General features: G+C 43.7%; 1 protein-coding gene and 1 non-coding gene across 2 annotated transcripts in view; one reads left to right on the top strand and one right to left on the bottom strand.

Moving 5' to 3' along the window:
• The window catches only part of NCEH1 (neutral cholesterol ester hydrolase 1), an 82,059-nt gene extending 73,472 nt beyond the window's left edge, over nucleotides 1–8,587 (bottom strand). Inside the window, exon 1 of the mRNA XM_032174007.2 lies at nucleotides 8,350–8,587. Within this exon, the coding sequence (XP_032029898.1) occupies nucleotides 8,350–8,583 (234 nt within the window). The 5' untranslated portion in view covers nucleotides 8,584–8,587. The remainder of the gene's footprint in view (nucleotides 1–8,349) is intronic.
• On the top strand, nucleotides 24–125 carry LOC116481300 (U6 spliceosomal RNA). Its single transcript, XR_004251475.1, has one exon. It is a non-coding gene; the product is annotated as a U6 spliceosomal RNA (small nuclear RNA).
• Nucleotides 8,588–19,166: the final 10,579 nt, after the last annotated feature.

Here is a 19,166-nt window from a genome sequence, read left to right on the forward strand (position 1 = left end):
TTGGCAGCAAAAGTAAATAAATGGTGCTCACTTCAGCAGCACATACACTAAAATCATAACAATTCAGAAAGGACTAGCATGCCCCTGCAGAAGGATGACACACATTTGCGGTGTTACATATTTTCTTTAAAAAAGTAAATATGGCTGGGCGCGGTGGCTCACGCCTGTAATCCCAGCACTTTAGAAGGCTAAGGCAGGTGGATCACCTGAGGCCAGGTGTTCGAGACCAGCCTGGCCAACATGGTGAAACCCCGTCCCTACAAAAATACAAAAAAAAATTAGCCGGGCATGATGGCGGGGGCCTGTAATCCCAGCTACTCAGGAGGCTGAGGTGGGAGAACTGCTTGAACCTGGGAGGCAGAGGTTGCAGTGAGCCGAGATCGTGCCATTGCACTCCCGCCTGGGTGACAGAGTGAGACTCTGTCTCAAAAAAAAAAAAAAAAAAAAAGAAGTAAATATATGCTATTTTAAAATGCTATTTTAAAAGAAGCAATTGTGCATAAAAAGAACATTTAAGAATGATTAACTGTACTTTCACACTTGACAGAAATGTCTCAGATCAAGCTCAAATTGCATGGTAGAAATAGGATGTCCCATTAAAATAATGAGGGTATTTCTATGTTCAGGGCTATATTTGTAGAAGTGCCAGAAAAAATAAAAAGGAATCTATAAATTGGGCATTATCTTACACACCTGGTAGCTGAATCAATCTGACCTTAATGTTTCATAGGTAGTATCTGCAGAGACCAACTCAGGTTGTTCACTTGTCAGAACTAATCCTGATTAAATAATGCCCCTGACACTCTTCTTAAAACCTTTTGCTGCCATATGTTTAAAGAAAAATCCTAGCAAATCAGCTAAAAATTTTGGTTAGTGGCTGGGCGCGGTGGCTCACGCTTGTAATTCCAGCACTTTGGGAGGCTGAGGCGGGCGGATCACGAGGTCAGGAGATCGAGACCACGGTGAAACCCTGTCTCTACTAAAAATACAAAAAAATTAGCCAAGCGTGGTGGCGGGCGCCTGTATTCCCAGCTACTCGGAGAGGCTGAGGTAGGAGAATGGCGTGAACCCAGGAGGCGGAGCTTGCAGTGAGCCGAGATCGCGCTACTGCACTCCAGCCTGGGTGACAGAGCAAGACTCCATCTCAAAAAAAAAAAAAATTGTGGTTAGTGAAGTTACCAAAGTGCATGAAGAAATACGCATCATCACAATTTCTGGACAATCATTATTTACTGATGTTTTAAGTTAAATTTACCTGACAATAGTAAATATTCCAGTTCAAAACTGTTATGAAAGAGGTTAGCACGTTGAAGTTCTGCAGTTTCCAGCTGAGCTGTCATTTAAACCACACCCACACAGCCCAAAAGCACATCATGCACAGAGAATTCAGGTGAGGTGACATTAAGTCTCAACAAGTTTGGGGACATTTGGCAAGATAAAAATCCTTGATCAACTAGTCCAAAAGCACTGTCACCCATAAGAAACAGGGGGAACACTCAGCGTAAATACCAATTTCAGCACTTCTTTTACATTATGTCACTGAAAAGATTCATAGTGTAAGCAGTAGTAAGTTAGAAAATAATCAAGACAAGACATGCTCCAAGCTCCCTTGGGACACCATTATTACCTTTAGTCACATTTTCCTTCCATCATTCAAGTGCCTACCTTATCACTGGCAGTTGGTTTATCATCCCTAACTTGACTGTAAGCTTCTCAAGTTTAGGTATCTGCCTTACACATTTCTGTTCTGCCAGACCAGCTCCTTGCCTTGGTGTTCATTTAATAAGTGATGACTTCCAGGGTTTTAATTTTATTAAACACTGAAAGAGAGCTCGTTAAAATTTCATAATATGACACATCTTAGATTAGGCAGGCAATATAGTCAGGTTTTTCACTTGAAAATTCAATTACAGGTAGGCACGGTGGCTCATGCTTGTGATCCCAGCACTTTGGGAAGCCAAAGTGGGAGGATCACTCTTTAGAAGAGTTTATCACTCTTCTAAACTATACATAGACTCTCCCTCCTACAAGACTTCGTAACTACACCTGTTCTACACCTATCAGCTTCTAGCTTTTTAATAGCTATATATTAACATGACTTCTCCATCCTACTAGACTGTGGTTTCTTCTAGGTCACTTTAGTGTCTCTCCAAAGCTTCACACAGGATTTCAATCCATGTTAAGCCTAGGTAGCTGAGCACAAAGCATGGCACTATGATAGCTATATCAGGGGATCCAGAAAGTCTTTTTGAAAGAAATTGGACTTTTCTCATAAAGCAAATACTAAAATATATATTGATATGCATATGCACATCAATTCCACTTTAGAAATAGAAAAATTATCCCTTGGGGGAAAAAGTTTTTTGTTTTGAAAGATATTTTTTGTAGAGATGGGGAGCGTGGCACAGTTTCACTATGTTGCCCAGGCTGCTCTCGAACTCCTGACCTCAAGTGATCCTTGCACCTCAGCCTCTGTAAACTCAGCTGATAGCAATAACCTAAGCACATTCTGAGGATGACCCTGTATGGCAGACACACCTAAATGTGTGTTCTGAGCTAAAGAGTCCCCAAGTGCCCAACCCAGTGATTCGTTCTTTATCTATGATAAACATGTGAGCACCCCCCACCATGTAACATGGGATGTACAGGGGATTGAGGCCCTGAGTTTTGGGTTAAATGAAGGTTGCCAGGTGGAAGTCATTAGCGGGAGGACGTCAAGGGACAATGCTATGTAAACTGCATGTTTGCAGGCAGTTGTGATTTTCCTGCCCTGCCTGCCACCACTGGACTGTAGAAAGACAGATATGTTGTCCAGCCTGCTGCCAATGCCCCCTTTCCATATATAAAGTGGTTCTTCTGTCCGGCCCACCACCACTGGACTCTTTCCCTTGTATGCAAGCCCCTAATAAAACCCTATTTTTGGCTGGCAAGGTGGGTCACGCCTGTAATCCCAACATTTTAAGAGGCCAAGGCTGGTGGATCACCTGAGGTCAGGAGTTCAAAACCAGCCTGACCAACATGCTGAAACCCTGTCCTTACTAAAAAATACAACAATTAGCCAGGCATGGTGGCGGGCACCTGTAATCCCAGCTACTCAGGAGGCTGAGGCACGAGAATCACTTGAAACCAGGAGGTGGAGGTTGCAGTGAGCTGAGATCACGCCACTGCACTCCAGCCTGGGTGACACAGTGAGACTCCATCTCAACAACCACCACCAAAAAAAAAAAAACAAAAACAAAAACAAAACCCATGTCTTGTTTGTAGGCTCTGGGAATCTTCTTCAGCCTCTTCAACCTGGTGCCTTCACTACTGAGGTTAATGGGGGTTTGGAACAACAGTCTCCCAAAGTTCTGGGGTTATAGGCATGAGCTACCATGCCTGGATAAAAAAAAGCTTTAAAATAATTTATTACTACATGTTCATTGTAGAAAATCTAGAATATACCAATACGAAAACTGAAGATACAAACTTATGGCCCAGAAGAAAAAATCATGTTTTAAATCATATCTTTCTGCTTTTTCTATACAAACATAGATACATGTTTTGATATATAAATAGTGTATGCGCTATTTTGTAGCCTTTTCCTGCTTAACGCATAGTACAAATCTTATGCAAGTCATTAAACATTTTACAACCTAAATTTTTTTAACTGCCTAGTATTCCCAAATATGAATTTACCATTATTTAATCTTTTACTGTTCTTACTTTTTTTTTTTTTTTTTTTTTTGAGATGAAGTCTCACTCTGTAGCCCGGGCTACAGTACAGTGGCACCATCTCGGCTCACTGCAACCTCCACCTCCCTGGTTCAAGCAATTCTTCTACCTCAGCCTCCCAAGTAGCTGGAATGACAGGCACGCACCACTGCACCCGGCTAATTTTTTGTATTTTTTAGTAGAGACGGGGTTTCACCATGTTGGCCAGGCTGGTCTTGAACTCCTGACCTCAGGTAATCTGCCCGCCTCGACCTCCCAGAGTGCCAGGATTACAGGCATGAGCCACCACACCCAACCTTCATTAGTTTAAATGGTGCTGCAAATAAAAGAAAAAAAGATTGCTGAATTTTCCTTCATGTTTATTATAAGTGGCAGTGCTTTTAGACAAGTTCAAGTTTTTGTTTTTTTCTTTGTCTTATGGTGCTGATGAACAAGTTTTTTAATCCTGTAAAATGTTTCCATCTTTGTAGCTAGAGGTTTGCCTATATCCATCATTACTTACCATAAATTCCATCTAGAGGGATTACAGCGTCAAAAAATAAACACACTTCTAAGGCTTCAGATGGATATTGCCAAACTGTTCTCCAAAAACGTGGTTCTAACATACATTTTCTCCAGCAGTGTACACTTCTCAGTATTTTAACCTGCACTGAGATTACCATTTAAAAATCTTTGCCTGCATAGCATTTGGAATTCAGCCTTCAGGACTTACCCAAACTCTTCTTTTGTTCCTCTAGTCTCCTGCTGCCTGGTCATCTAAATTACACCTCTGCCCTTCCCAGACCTACTTTTGTTTGTGCTTTTCCACTGCTCAAGTCTTATAGTGGCTTTGCTATAACACTGAAATTTGCCTAGCTAGTATTTTATCCCCTTAGGGCCAAAGTATCAACTAATCTTATAAACTAATCCATGCTAATGTAAAGGGGCTTATTTCCAGCAACACGTATGCAATATAACATGCAGTTTAAGGAAAATATATTGTCTACAACATCAATGCCTTTTATCTCTCAAGTTTTGCTGCAATGAAGATCATCTGGGGAACTTTTCGTTTTTTATTTTTATTATTATATATATATTTTTGAGACAGAGTCTCGCACTGTTGCCCAGGCTGGAGTGCAGTGGCTCAATCTCGGCTCACTGCAAGCTTCGCCTCCCAGGTTCACGCCAGTCTCCTGCCTCAGCCTCCTAAGTAGCCCAGAATACAGGTGCCCGCCACCATGCCCAGCTAATTTTTTTGTATTTTTAGTAGAGACGGGGTTTCACGGTATTAGCCAGGATGGTCTCGATCTCCTGACCTCGTGATCTGCCCGCCTCGGCCTTCCAAAGTGCTGGGATTACAGGCGTGAGCCACCGCACCCGACCGGAACTTTTCTTAAACACTGCTAAGAACGTTCATCTCCCAGAGATTCTAAGTAAGTTTGGTATGTGGTGTAACCTGGGCATCAAGTGTTTTGTTTTGGTTTGGTTTGGTTTAAACAGTTCTTAGGTGATTCTGACGTAGCATCTGTGTTTGAGAGGAGTCAGATCCTAAGCAGCTGCTCCTTAGGGAATATGGGGAACCCCAAGGAAAAAAAGCACAATGAACATAATCTCAATAGTCTGACTCACTGCACAAGATAAAGGACATAAAAAATAGTAAAGCATCTAGTATTTGCCAATGACAACAGAATAAACTAACATTCACATTTCTTTTTTTTTTTTTTTTTTTGAGACGGAGTCTTGCTCTTTCCCCCAGGCTGGAGTGCAGTGGCGCGATCTTGGCTCACTGCAAGCTCCGCCTCCTGGGTTCATGCCATTCTCCTGCCTCAGCCTCCCGAGTAGCTGGGACTACAGGCGCCCGCCAACACGCCTGGCCAATTTTTTGTATTTTTAGTAGAGACGGGGTTTCACTGTGTTAGCCAGGATGGTCTCGATCTCCTGACCTTGTGATCTGCCCGCCTCGGCCTCCCAAAGTGCTGGGATTACAGGCTTGAGCCACCGCGCCCGGCCTACATTCACATTTCTTAATGGTAGGCAGCTGATGCTGTCTTACGAAATAGGCTGAGCTTAATCTCTCAAACAGCTTCAATTGCTTTTGTAGTTGAGCCAATCAACTCAAACTAAAATTATCTGAGTAACGAGGTTGACACCATGCAATTTATTTATTTATTTCTTTATTTGAGACAGAGCTTCACTCTTGTTGCCCAGGCTGGAGTGCAGTGGCACGATCTCGACTCAACGCAACCTCCGCCTCCTGGGTTCAAGCGATTCTCCTGCCTCAGCCTCCCAAGTAGCTGGGACTACAGGCACCTGCCACCAGCCCTGGCTAATTTTTTGTATTTTTAGTAGAGAGAGGTTTCACTATGCTGGCCAGGCTGCTGGTCTCGAACTCCTGACCTCGTGATCCACCCACCTTGGCCTCCCAAAGTGCTGGGATTACAGGTGTGAGCCACCGCCCCAGGCCATGACACCGTGTAATTTAGTAGTAGCACTCCAGGTTTCAATTATATAAATTACTTCCAGTTTATATTTATTTTATTGCTTCAAAAAAGGTGAGCATTCTTATAGATGTTCCCACAATCCACAGTGGACCCTTGGGGACAACTAGAAGACTCACTACAAGTACCAGGCACTTAAATACATTACTAAACCTTACAGCAAACCTACAAGGTAGTTATTTGCCCTATTTTACAGGGAAAACTCAAAGATTTGAGGTGACATTGGAAAATTGCTTTATTGGGTAGAATGTTTCCATCTGATCATAATGATCTTTTGATATTTCACAATTTAGAGGACAAGTGATACGAGCCATTTTTCTGCAAATCCACTCCTGAGCCACAGTGTCAGGTGAGAACACTGGTTACCTCATCTACTGCTGACTTCAGGTTACACCCACTATCATTCCCAAGCGCCACCTGAGGGTATACTCTGTGGAGGACCTTACAGAGCCTTGTCCTTAATGGGCTGGCAAGCCTAGCTGGGAAAGAAAAGCTTTTCTCCAAACCTAGCTTGTCCGAGATTACTTATGATGGAGAAGACTTCTTTGGCGACCTGAAAACTAAGAATAATCTCTGCAGCCAACATAGCAGTTTGATCTTTTTCCTGTTTTCCTATGTTTAAGTTATTGTAGAAGACCATTAACCCACCCAGGTAAACACCAGGTAAACATCACTGTTCCTCAATCTTTGAAAGGTATTACTTTCAAATTACATAATTTCATGGGGGAGGAGAGGGAATGCAAGGCTTCCTACAACAAGACTGACTTTCTTGACACCAATGCTAAAGAAAGGGATGATCATTTTCACCATGTCAACATTATAGGAAGCAGGAGGAAAGGAAGAGGGGCAGGGGTCTATAGCTTCATAGATCTTTCCTAAGAGACAAAAGGGGCTTTGGAGGTGAGAATGTGGCTGAATTCAGGAAAAGCAAATCCACACTAGGAATGTGCTACAATACCCTAGTAAGGGGACTTTTCATAGGATAAAGCCCCACAGATTATGTAATCTTACACATAATGAGTGGACAGGGAACAGGAACATAAACCCTCTGGGAAAATCATGATTTTTTTAAAATCAGCTTTCTCAGGTTGAATTTTTTTTTTCTTTCTCTAGTTGTCATTTCTGAAAGAAGGAGTTTATAAAACTATTCTGAGATTAAAGCCCAAGGTTGTGGGGAGGGAGGAGGCTTGGTTTTGGAGAAGGTTAGAGTTTAGATAGAGCAGGCTGCTCAGAAATACTGTCCAATCAGAGGGCTCAGCCTTGGCTGCAGACTGTAGTTTAGATTTTAGATTCTCTGACACTAAAAATAATGCCTCTTACCATGGAATAAACCAGAGACAGTTATATTTTCCTGTCTATGGAAGGAATGAACACACGCCCATGATACAGTGGAGAGAAATATTACCCTGCCAGGTTAAGGCGGGTAACCTCGCTCAGGAAAAGGTTATCTGACAGCCAAGGACATAAAATAAACGCTGCAGGGCAAGCAGAAAACATGCATCATGCAAACCAGGGCTGCCGCCTCCTCACCTCCTTTCAGCCAGCCCAGCCTCCCAGTCCTCTTTCTTGGGCTGAGCTGAGATCAGCCTCGGGTGAAACGAGAGATCCCTATGGTTCCTCAAGTGCTTGGATGGAGAGCCCTGCCTGCTGTCTCCGGGAACTGAGCGCTCCACAGCCTGGGGACATTGGGAGACTGCTCTTGCCTGCTTCTGCTTCTAAGGTGGCTGCATTCCCAGGAAGCAGAGCCTGCTTTTTCCGAGCTCTCCTAAAAATATTTATCCTCTGCCGGTCCCTACGGGAGAACGACAGTGTGAGGAAGGGTGGTTTATAAAATGCTTAAGGATTTGCCTTTTGACGTTGCAAACCAAGGAAGAGGAAGATATTTAACATAGACGAAGGTTTAAACAGTTGTCAAATTCTATTCAAGCACTTCTTCCCTGTCACAAACGCAGACGGAGAAATGCAGATTTAGCCCGCTGCTAGCAAGGAGGCGAATGCGATACCCTGAAAATTCCCGACTGGACCACCTTAAAAAGCGACAGCCTCAATGCATTAGGAAAAACCTGCGTTTTCGTGGAACCCGGCGGAGGAATTTTGTATCCCCTTCAAATATTGCGTAAGAGGAGGAAGAGAGAAACAGCGCTGGGCTGCACCTCACCACTTGCTGTGCACCCCGGAAAGTGGCGTCCAGCAGCATCAGCTTCCAGGGGTCGGACACGGAGCCAGGCAGCGGGATGTAGACGTAATAGGCGGCCAGCGCCACCAGGGCGGTGAGCAGGACACAGGACGACCTCATCCTGCCCCGGCTCGGCTCGCCAGCGGGCTGGCAAAGAGGAAAGGGCGATGCCACCCGGAGACCTCCGGCAAGTTTCTGCCCGCGGCAGCTGCTCATTCACGCGTTTCTTATAATCCCAGGAGCCAATCAGAGGCTGCGTCGGGAGGAAGTTGGAGCGCGGACGTGCCCCCTCTACGGTGTCCTTGCAAAGTGTGGCAGTCACTACAGGTTTGAGGAAGGCTCTGTCGCTGCGCTGGCCGTAGCACAGCGGACTCTGGAGGACACTCGTTTGTACTACATGCGTGTGAGGATGGCTTTCCTGCTGGAAGGTCTCAAACGGAAAATAGTTTCAGTGTGACGAGCCTCTGGACAAAGCAAGTGGGTCATTCTGACTCAGAGTACTGAGAAAGGAAATAAAAATTCTGTTTTCTGGAGCCAGACTTGGAGTGGTTTGTAAGTTCTAGCTGATATATGGCAAAAGAAGATATTAAATTCTTCTGGCTCAAGCAATGAAAGGCCAGTAGTACATCTAGCACCCAAGTCTTGGTTTCTAAATCCCATGCTCCAATAAGAGGAACCACGACTTTTTGACACCGCCTCTGGAGAAAAGGCTGATACCAGGGCTGGGGCTGTAAAGTACAAGATGAACCTGTTGTGCCAGAGATGCGGAAGTGCTCAAAAAATGATAGGAACTGGTCAAAGGTCCACAGCTGCCAGCTTGAAGGGTCTCCCAAGTGGCTAAAACTGGGATAATTTTACCATCAATATAAATCATCATAATGGATTATAACCCATTGATTAAAATAAAACTCAGCAATCTATATTAATATACATAAATGAGGAAAGAAGAAAGGCTTTTCTTAAAATAGAATGCCAGCTAGTAACCATAGAAAATCATAAATGATTGCTAAAACTAGAGGGTAAAAATTTGACACAGAATTTTGGTTCTTCATCAGAAGATCTCTCCACAAATTACTACAAAGGGAAAAAATAATAACTTTTTATTGGAGAAACTTGTGGATATCACCTGAAAAATTCTTTCAGTGAGTCAATGGTAGCAGAAATACATTCAAACCCAGATTTCTTGTTAATGGTTGGGGGGTGAGGAGGGGTGGGTGAGTACTGAATGGGAGAGAGAAAACTTCGCTAGCAAAATTTCAACGAGAAATCCAGAAGGAAAACATTTAGAAGACCTGTTTCAAGAAACTGGTAGGATGACAACTCCAAACTTATTGATGAAGGTCTTAAAACACCTAGTATGTATAATTATGCATCTTAAGATAGTAATTTTAATTTAATCGAATTAATAGAAGTGAAATAACCATAAATTTGGTTCTCATAATGAGATTTTTAGGAAACAGTTGGCTTCCTCTTCAAAGTTGAAGGAAAACTGATAAGAAGGGCACACTTTCATGGTATTTCAAGCAAGTTCTCTCTCTCTGTTTTTTTTTTTGTTGTTGTTGTTTTTTGTTTTGGTGTTTGTTTGTTTTTTGTTATTTTTGAAACAGAGTCTTGCTCTTTTTGCCCAGGCTAGAGTGCAATGGCACGATCTCGGCTCACTGCAGCCTCCACCTCCCAGGTTCAAGCAATTCTCCTGCCTCAGCCTCCCGAGTAGCTGGGATTACAGGTGCCCACCACCACACCCGGCTAATTTTTGTATTTTTAGTAGACATGGGGTTTCACCGTGCTGGCCAGGCTGGTCTCGAACTCCTGACCTTGTGATCCTTCCGCTTCGGCCTCCCAAAGTGCTGGGATTACAGTCATCAGCCACGGTGCCTGCCCCCCCCACCCTGCCCACCCTCTCTCTCTCTGTCTTTTAAGTTACTGGTTAAGCTCATAACTCTAAACAGATAGGAATGTTTATGTTTATGTTTGTGTGTGAGTATATGTGTAGAAAATTAGAAGCTAATCTTTTTTTTTTTTTTTGAGATGGAATCTCACTCTTGTCACCCAGGCTGGAGTGCAATGGTGCAATCCTGGCTCACTGCAACCTCTGCCTCCCAGGTTCAAGCCATTCTCCTGCCTCAGCCTCCCGAGTAGTTTGGATTACAGGTGCCTGCCACCACACCTGGCTAATTTTGTATTTTTAGTAGAGACAGGGTTTCACCATGTTGGCCAGGCTGGTCTTGAACTCCTGATTTCAGGTGATCCACCCGCCTCAGCCTCCCAAAGTGCTGGGATTACAGGTGTGAACTACCACGCCCAACCAGAAGCTAATCTTTATGGGTGATTAGAAATAATTCTGAAGATATAAACCAAGCTGACTATTGGATTTAGTTACATTACTTGCTTTCAGGAAATCTGCAAAATAAATCCAAGTTTTACCTTGTCGACAATATTTTTCTCCTAGATTTTGACTATATGTTCATAAAAACATAGATCTTAGAGCTATGACAAAACCAAACCAAACCAAAAACAAACAAGCAAACAAATTCAAAAATCCCCACACCTAACTCAGGCTTCCCTCTTCCACCGGCAGTAACACGCTCAGTGTTATAGATGAGCCTCTTGAGGATTAGTGCAGCCAAATGGCTTATTCATATTCCTCTAGTTTGTAAGTGATAGTAGCAATATTTATTTCTACCTCTCAGTGAAGTGTGGCTTCCCTTAAGCAGTACACTAAGAGATAGAAACTAAGAAAGAACAAAGAAACTGCAGTAATTCTCAGATCAGAAATCTGAGAGCCTCTGTAGATCTGAGAGTTCTTTAAAATGAGACTAATTTGAGATAAACATAAACACCTTCATCACTTGTTTTCAATACTTCATTCATTCAACAAACATACCAGGCCTACATTGGGAAATAAAGAAATTGTGGCAGGCAGGCTGTACGGTCTCTACTCTTTGATTTTACATGCTTGGAGTGTGGTGGGGAGGGGTTCAGGGGAGGATGTAAGCACGATACAGAAGGAAGAGCCAAACAATAAAGAAACAAAAATTAATAAACAACATACATTAATTTGCCTTGCTATGAGGTAATTCTGTGTTAAGCACTTTGAGTATATTAACTAATTTAGCTTCATAATGATTCTACAAAGTAGGTACCATTGTTACTCTAAAAACAGGCACTGAAAGACGAAGTGCTTTGCCCAAGCCATCCAGCTGGTATGTGACCCCAGAGTCTGAGCCTAGTGCTCATGTGCTTTACCACTCAGCCCTACTGCTAAGTGGTTAAAAATGAAGAGAAAACGGCCAGGCACGGTGGCTCACGCCTGTAATCCCAGCACTTTGGGAGGCCAAGGTGGGCAGATCACCTGAGGTTGGGAGTTCAAGCCAGCCTGGCCACATGGGGAAACCCCGTCTCTACTAAAAATACAAAAATTAGCTGGGCGTGGTGGCACATGCTTGTAATCCCAGCTACTCAGGAGGCTGAGGCAGGAGAATTGCTTGAACCCGGGAGGTGGAGGTTGCAGTGAGCCGAGATTCCACCATTGCACTCTAGCCTGGGCAACAAGAGTGAAACTCCGTCTCAGAAAAAAAAAAAAAAAAAAAAAAAAAAGAAGAGAAAACAGAACAGGGTGTCTGGGAGCTGCTTTAAATTGGGTGGGAAAGGGGACCTCTTTAAGGAGATGCCATTTGAGCTGAGATCTGCATGACATGAGAAGACTGCCATGCAGGGTTGTGGAGATGGAGGGAACAGGTGCAGAGGCTCTAAGATGCATACCCCATCAAGGAACACTAAGAGCTAGTGAGGCAGGAGTCGTGTGGAAAAGGTGGTGGGACAGGCCCAGTCACAGAGGTAGTGTGGGTGCAGAAGAGCAGATCATTTAGGACCATGTAGGCCATGTTAAGGAGTTTGAATATTCTGGTGCAATGGGAAGCAATTGGAGGTTTTGTAACAGGAAAGTGACATGATCTGATCTATTCATATATTTAAAAAGGAGCACTACAGCTGCCATGTGGAGAAGACCTGTCAGATGGCTTTTGCAGTAGTCCAGATGAGATACGATGGTGGCCCGGAGCTGCAGTTTAGTTTAGCAATGGAATCAAGGGGACAGATTTTGGGTATATTTTAGAGATGGGGAGATAAGACATACTCATAAATTATGAACGATGATAAAAAGAGTCAAAATACTCTGCTTCTAAGGCAATAAGGTGTAGTTTGAGTGCAGCAATTGACCTTTCCATTTTTATGGAATTGTCTTGGATTAATTTTTATTAACATCTAAATATATGACATAGCAATATCATTGCTTAACAAAATCTTTATTTTTAGCACTTGAAATAATTTTCCCAAAATTCCATATATTACACCATGTGAAGTGGTTTTCTTCATCCAAGACAAGCAGAACTTTAGTTCAACATTTATTGAGTTTTGCTATTGGTAAGGCACTGCGGTAGATGCTGTCGTGATGAAAACATAGTTCCTTTCCCTGTGAAAAAGTGTTCTAGTTAGAGAGAAAGTCAGATAAGTAGATAGTTTCAAATATGTACAAAGTTCAGAAATGTAACACAGAAGAAGTCAAAATTAATTCTGTTCCAGAAAAATGAGGAATAAGAAATATTCAAAAAATGGTGATGACTGAGCAAGTTCTGCAGGCTGAAAAGGAGACAATAAGTGAGACCATCTCAAGCAGAAAGAAGGGAGTTCTGAAGTGTGATGGGAGCAGAGAACTACACGTAGTTCAATATTTCTGGAGCATCAGATGCAGGGAGGTGGAGCATAATGAGAGTATAACCTGAAGAGTTAGGGATCACGCAATGCAGGGCCTGCTACGAGTGTTATGTCACTGAAGAGTTCGAACATTATCCTTTAGGCAGTGGAGAGACATTGAAGGGTTTGCATGAGATCACTCTGGTAGCGATGTAGGGGGTATGTTTGTGGGGAGAGAACAGAGGAAGTAGTTGGGAGGATGTTGCTTTTTTGGTTTGTTTGTTTTTGTTTTGCTTTTTGGTTTTTTTTTTTGGAGATGGAGCCTCACTGTGTCACCCAGATTGGAGTGCAGTGGCGCGATCTCGGCTCACTGCACAACCTCTGCCTCCCAGGTTCAAGCAATTCTTCTGCCTCAGCCTCCCGAGTAGCTAGGACTACAGGTGCACGCTGCCATGCCTGGCTAATTTTGTCGTTGTTGTATTTTAGTGGAGACGGGGTTTTACTGTGTTGCCCAGGCTGGTCTGGAATTCCTGAGCTTAGGCAATCCACCCACCTTGGCCTCCCAAAGTGCTAGGATTACAGGCATAAACCACTGCACCCGGTCAAGGATGTTGCTTTTAAGGTGTCCAAGATAGAGATGGTATTAGCATAAACTCGTATCAGGTGATGAAAATGAGAACGAAGAGTCAAAAGATACCTGAGAGGTAGAATCCAGAGGACTTGTAAAGGGAGAATAAAGGAGTCAAGATGAATTTCCAGGTCACTTGCTGAAGCAGATGGGAGAATGGTGTTGCCTTTTCAGAGATAAAGAATGGTAAAGCGTAAAAGATTTAAGGGGAAATGATAAATTCAGTTTGGAAGAGTTAGGTTTGAGGTATCTATAAAACATTTAAGTAGAGACAGTACATAGGCTCCCAGACACAAGCTGGAGATGTAAATGTGAATCTTCATCCTGTAACTGAAGCCATGACAATGAATGAGACAGAAGCTCTGTGTGTGTGTGTGTGTGTGTGTGTGTGTGTGTGTGTGTGTGCGCGCGCGCGCGCGCGTGATGGGGAAGAGTCTAGGCTTGGGCAGAAGAAAAGCAGGCCAGAGGGTGTTGGCATTTACTGCTTAGGAGAAGGAGAAGGACAAGTTGACAAGAGGCCAAGAGGAAGTGGTCAGAGAGGGGTCTGTCTGAACTAGAGGCACCAAATACTGGTGAATACTGAAAGGCAAGGAAATCATTGAGAAGTTAAATTGGTGGAATTTCCTAATTGGATTCTTGAAAGGGAGAGGGAGAGGATGGAGCCAGCAATGACTTCAAAGTTTCTGGTTTGGGCAGTGTCATTAACTGGCATAAGAAATATCAGAGGCAAAGCAGGTCTGGGGATAAAATAATGAGTTTAGGCCGGGCACGGTGGCTCAACGCCTGTAATCCCAGCACTTTGGGAAGCCAAGGCAGGTGGATCATAAGGTCAGGAGATCAAGACCAGCCTGGCCAACATGGTGAAACCCCGTCTCTCCTAAAAATACAAAAATTAGCTGGGTGTGGTCGTGCATGCCTGTAATCCCAGCTGCTCAGGAGGCTGAGGCAGGAGAATTGCTTGAACTGGCGAGGTGGAGGTTGTCCACCCCGGGGACAGAGCAAGACTCCACCTCAAAAAAAAAAAGTTCAGTCATATGGTGTGCTCTAGGTAAAACACCCTAATGGAGATGTCCAGCAGGCCATTGGATTTAGAGGTTGGACCCTTACAGGAAGTGTCAGGGCTATACTTGGGAACAGCCAAGATGGGTAACCCAAGCATCATAACATATTAAACCATTTATACAAACTATATAATACAAAATATATGATACAAGTGTATTACCAGGGACACATGATATATCAAACCCTGAAACAAAGCATCAAGCCATTAACACAAACTATATAAGTATAAAATACAAAGACTGATACAAAGTAATAAAGATCTTTAAACTGTTTTTAGTTTACTCAGCATTGTATTCAGCAACATTCTCTGGTCTAAATGCAATGTTAACATTTAATTAAGGTCTAAATCACTACATGATATGTTTCAAAAAATGGCTTGTCAAGGACTACATTTATGTGTCTGCCTATTTTGTATAACGCCCTCTACTGCTTGTGGTTTGAAGCTCATATTCGGTCTTGCCAACCAAAACGGTGTTATACTCACTTAACAGAGAAAATCTAGGGTTGTGTTCAAAGAATAAAAGGAATATTCTCTCTCTTTTTTGAAACCACCCTATTATATCATCACCCCAAAGATTTATGAGTTTATAAAAAGTTCAGCCTGGACTAGTGTGGACCAGGCTGAATTTTTCCTGGAGTCGGCTCATGGCAACTCCAGGATAACCACAGTGTTGCTTCCTGAACTGGAGCATCATATTGCCTCCTCCTCCCACCGTAAACACACATTACAGGGACCACTCTTGGTGCCTCATCTCCCAGTTTCCTGGATCCTGCCCTCAGTGATTAGTTTAGTTTCCTATGACTGCTGTAACAAAGTACTACAGACTTGGTGGCTTAAAACAACAGACATGTATTTACCTTAAAGTTCTGGAGGCTAGTCAGGCGAGGTGGCTCACGCCTGTAATCCCAGCACTTTGGGAGGTCGAGGTGGGTGGATCACGAGGTCAAGAGATCGAGACCATCCTGTCTAACACTGTGAAACCCCATCTCTACTAAAAATACAAAAAATTAGCCGGGCGTGGTGGCGGGTGCCTGTAGTCCCAGCTACTCAGGAGGCTGAGGCAGGAGAATCACTTGAACCCGGGAGGCGGAGGTTGCAGTGAGCCGAGATCGTGCCACTGCACTCCAGCCTGGGCAACAGAGCGAGACTCCGTCTCAAAAAAAAAAAAAAAAAAGAGAAACGTAAAAAAGTATGTTTTACTAGCCCTACGGTTCCACCTGCTGAATTAAGTGAAAGGCCACCTCCTCTCTCTCCCCTTAATGGGCAAGAAGATGAATTAGCTACAAAAATTACTGCTCCTGTAGTTGCAACATTAAAACCTGGAGCGGGCCGGGCGCGGTGGCTCACGCTTGTAATCCCAGCACTTTGGGAGGCCGAGGCGGGCGGATCACGAGGTCAGGAGATCGAGACCACGGTGAAACCCCGTCTCTACTAAAAATACAAAAAAATTAGCCGGGCGTAGTGGCGGGCGCCTGTAGTCCCAGCTACTCGGAGAGGCTAAGGCAGGAGAATGGCGTGAACCTGGGAGGCGGAGCTTGCAGTGAGCCGAGATTGCGCCACTGCACTCCAGCCTGGGCGACAGAGCGAGACTCCGTCTCAAAAAAAAAAAAAAAATAAAAAAAATAAAAAATAAAATAAAATAAAACCTGGAGCGATTGGTGGTGCTATACAAAATTCTATTCAAAAGGCTAGAGCCGAGGGAGACCTTGAAGCATGGCAATTTCCCGTAACTATAATCCAGCAGGGAGAACAGAATATAGCTAATTGGACCACCTTTCCTTTTAAGATGCTCTCCTCCCCAATTTCTACCCAGTTTACCCCACTGCAATACTATCTTCAAGCCTTGGCTCCTTGGCCAGGGCCTTAGAACTGATAACCCAGTACTTTAATAACTGGAACTGGGTCTATGACAACATAATAGATCAAGATGAAAATGAATTCAGTAAATTAAAGGGAGGTGCATATTCCTATAGTGGCAAGTGGGGGCAATGAGCAAATGTCCTTCTGCTGTGTTTCCAAAATCCATCTACATAGGAGAAAGAAAGAGATACACAAGTAGTTAAAGAAAAAACAGTGTACCCTATTCCTTTAAAAGCCAGGGTAAGTTTAAAACCTAAAATTGATAGTTGAGGGTCTTCTCAGTGACTCTATAACTCTCCAATACTACCTTGTTTTCAGTGTAAACAAGGGTGTAGCCCGAAAGCACTGAGACCACTGACAACCGCTAGCCTTCCTATCAAAAAATCCCTAACCCAGTAACCTGTGGATGGCCCAAATGCATTCCATCGGTAGCAGCAACTGCTTCGCTAACAGAAGAAAGTAGAAAAATAACCTTTAGAAGAAATCTCATTGTGAGCACACCTCACCAGTTCAGAGCTATCCTAAGAAAAAAAAGCAAAAAGGTAGTTTACTAACTCAAAAATCTTTAAGTATGGGGCTATTCTGTTAGAAAAAAGGTGATGTAATACTAACCACTGAAAATTCCCTTAACCCAGCAGGTTTCTTAATGAGGGATTTAAATCTTAATTACCATACAAAGGTCCCACCAGACCTAGGAGGAACTCCCGAAGGCTCCTCGTGGGTGATTGAGGGGATAAAACCACAGCAGGTATTCAGTAATTGATAGGGAGACTCTTGTAGAAAGAGAGTTAGAAAAATTGCCTAATAATTGGTCTTCTCAAATGTGCGAGCTGTTTGCACTCAGTCAAGCCTTAAAGTACTTACAGAATAAAAAACTCTATCTTAATCCTGACACAAAAGATTACCTACACCCTCTCTGAAACAAATTTTCATAAGAATTGTTGTTTATGGGAGTACATCTTGAAGGGGCAGCTGGGTTGTTATGAAATACTCAGGAACCCAGCCCAGCTCTAGAACTCGGCCTGGAGCACAAAGGCAATGTTGGGCATGCTGGTAAAGGACCACTAGTATCCAGCAGCATGGACCCCTTTCTTTGTGGTCAAGGAAGACGGGAAAACAGGTGCAGGACTGCTACATTGGTGAGCGTAACGAGTCCGATAAACAGAGGTCCATGGGTGGTTACGTACCCTGGAAAGGAATAAGCATTAGGACCATAGATGACACTCTAGGCCTAATGCTTACTGGAAAATGACTAGGGGTGCTGGCATCCCTATCTTCTTTTTTCAGATGGGAAACGGTCCCCACAAGGCAAAAACGCCCCTAAGATGTATTCTGGAGAATTCGGCCCAGTCAGAGTGTTTGCACCTTTTTCCCTCTCAGATTTGAAACAAATTAAAATAGACCTAGGTAAATTCTCAGATAACCCTGATGGCTGTGTTGATGTTTTACAAGGGTTAGGACAATCCTTTGATCTGACATGGAGCGATATAATGTTACTGCTAGATCAGACACTCACCCCAAATGAGAGAAGTGCTGCCATAACTGCAGCCCGAGAGTTTGGCGATCTCTGGTATCTGTCAGGTCAATGATAGGATGACAACAGAGGAAAGAGAACAATTCCCCACAGGCCAGCAGGCAGTTCCCAGGGTAGACCCTCACTGGGACACAGAATCAGAACATGGAGATTGGTGCCGCAGACATTTGCTAACTTGCATGTTAGAAGGACTAAGGAAAACTAGGCAGAAGCCTATAAATTATTCAATGATGTCCACTATAACACAAGGAAAGGAAGAAAATCTTACCGCCTTTCTGGAGAGACTAAGGGAGACATTGAGGAAACATATCTCTCTGTCACATGACTCTATTGAAGGCCAAATAATCTTTTTTTTTTTTTTTGAGACGGAGTCTTTCTCTGTCCCCCAGGCTGGAGTGCGGTGGCGCGATCTCGGCTCACCGCAACCTCCACCTCCTGGGTTCATGCCATTCTCCTGCCTCAGCCTCCCGAGTAGCTGGGACCACAGGCGCCCGCCAACACGCCCGGCTAATTTTTTTGTATTTTTTAGTAGAGACGGGGTTTCACCGTGTTAGCCAGGATGGTCTCGATCTCCTGACCTCGTGATCCACCCGCCTCGGCCTCCCAAAGTGCTGGGATTACAGGCTTGAGCCACCACGCCCGGCCTGGCCAAATAATCTTAAAGGATAAGTTTATCACTCAGTCAGCTGCAGATATTAGAAAAAACTTCAAAAGTCCACCTTAGGCCTGGAGCAAAACTTAGAAATCCTATTGAACTTGGCAACCTCGGTTTTTTATAATAGAGATCAGGAGGAGCAGGTGGAACAGGACAAACTGGATTAAAAAAAAAAAAAAAAAAGGGCCACCACTTTAGTCATGGCCCTCAGGCAAGCAGACTTTGGAGGCTCTGGAAAAGGGAAAGGCTGGGCAAATCGAATGCCTAATAGGGCTTGCTTCCAGTGTTGTCTACAAGGACACTTTAAAAAAGATTGTCCGAATAGAAATAAGCCGTCCCCTCGTCCATGCCCCTTATGTCAAGGGAA

Source organism: Hylobates moloch, unplaced genomic scaffold (genome assembly GCF_009828535.3).
Source record: "Hylobates moloch isolate HMO894 unplaced genomic scaffold, HMol_V3 SCAFFOLD_13, whole genome shotgun sequence".
NCBI classification, from domain to species: domain Eukaryota; kingdom Metazoa; phylum Chordata; class Mammalia; order Primates; family Hylobatidae; genus Hylobates; species Hylobates moloch.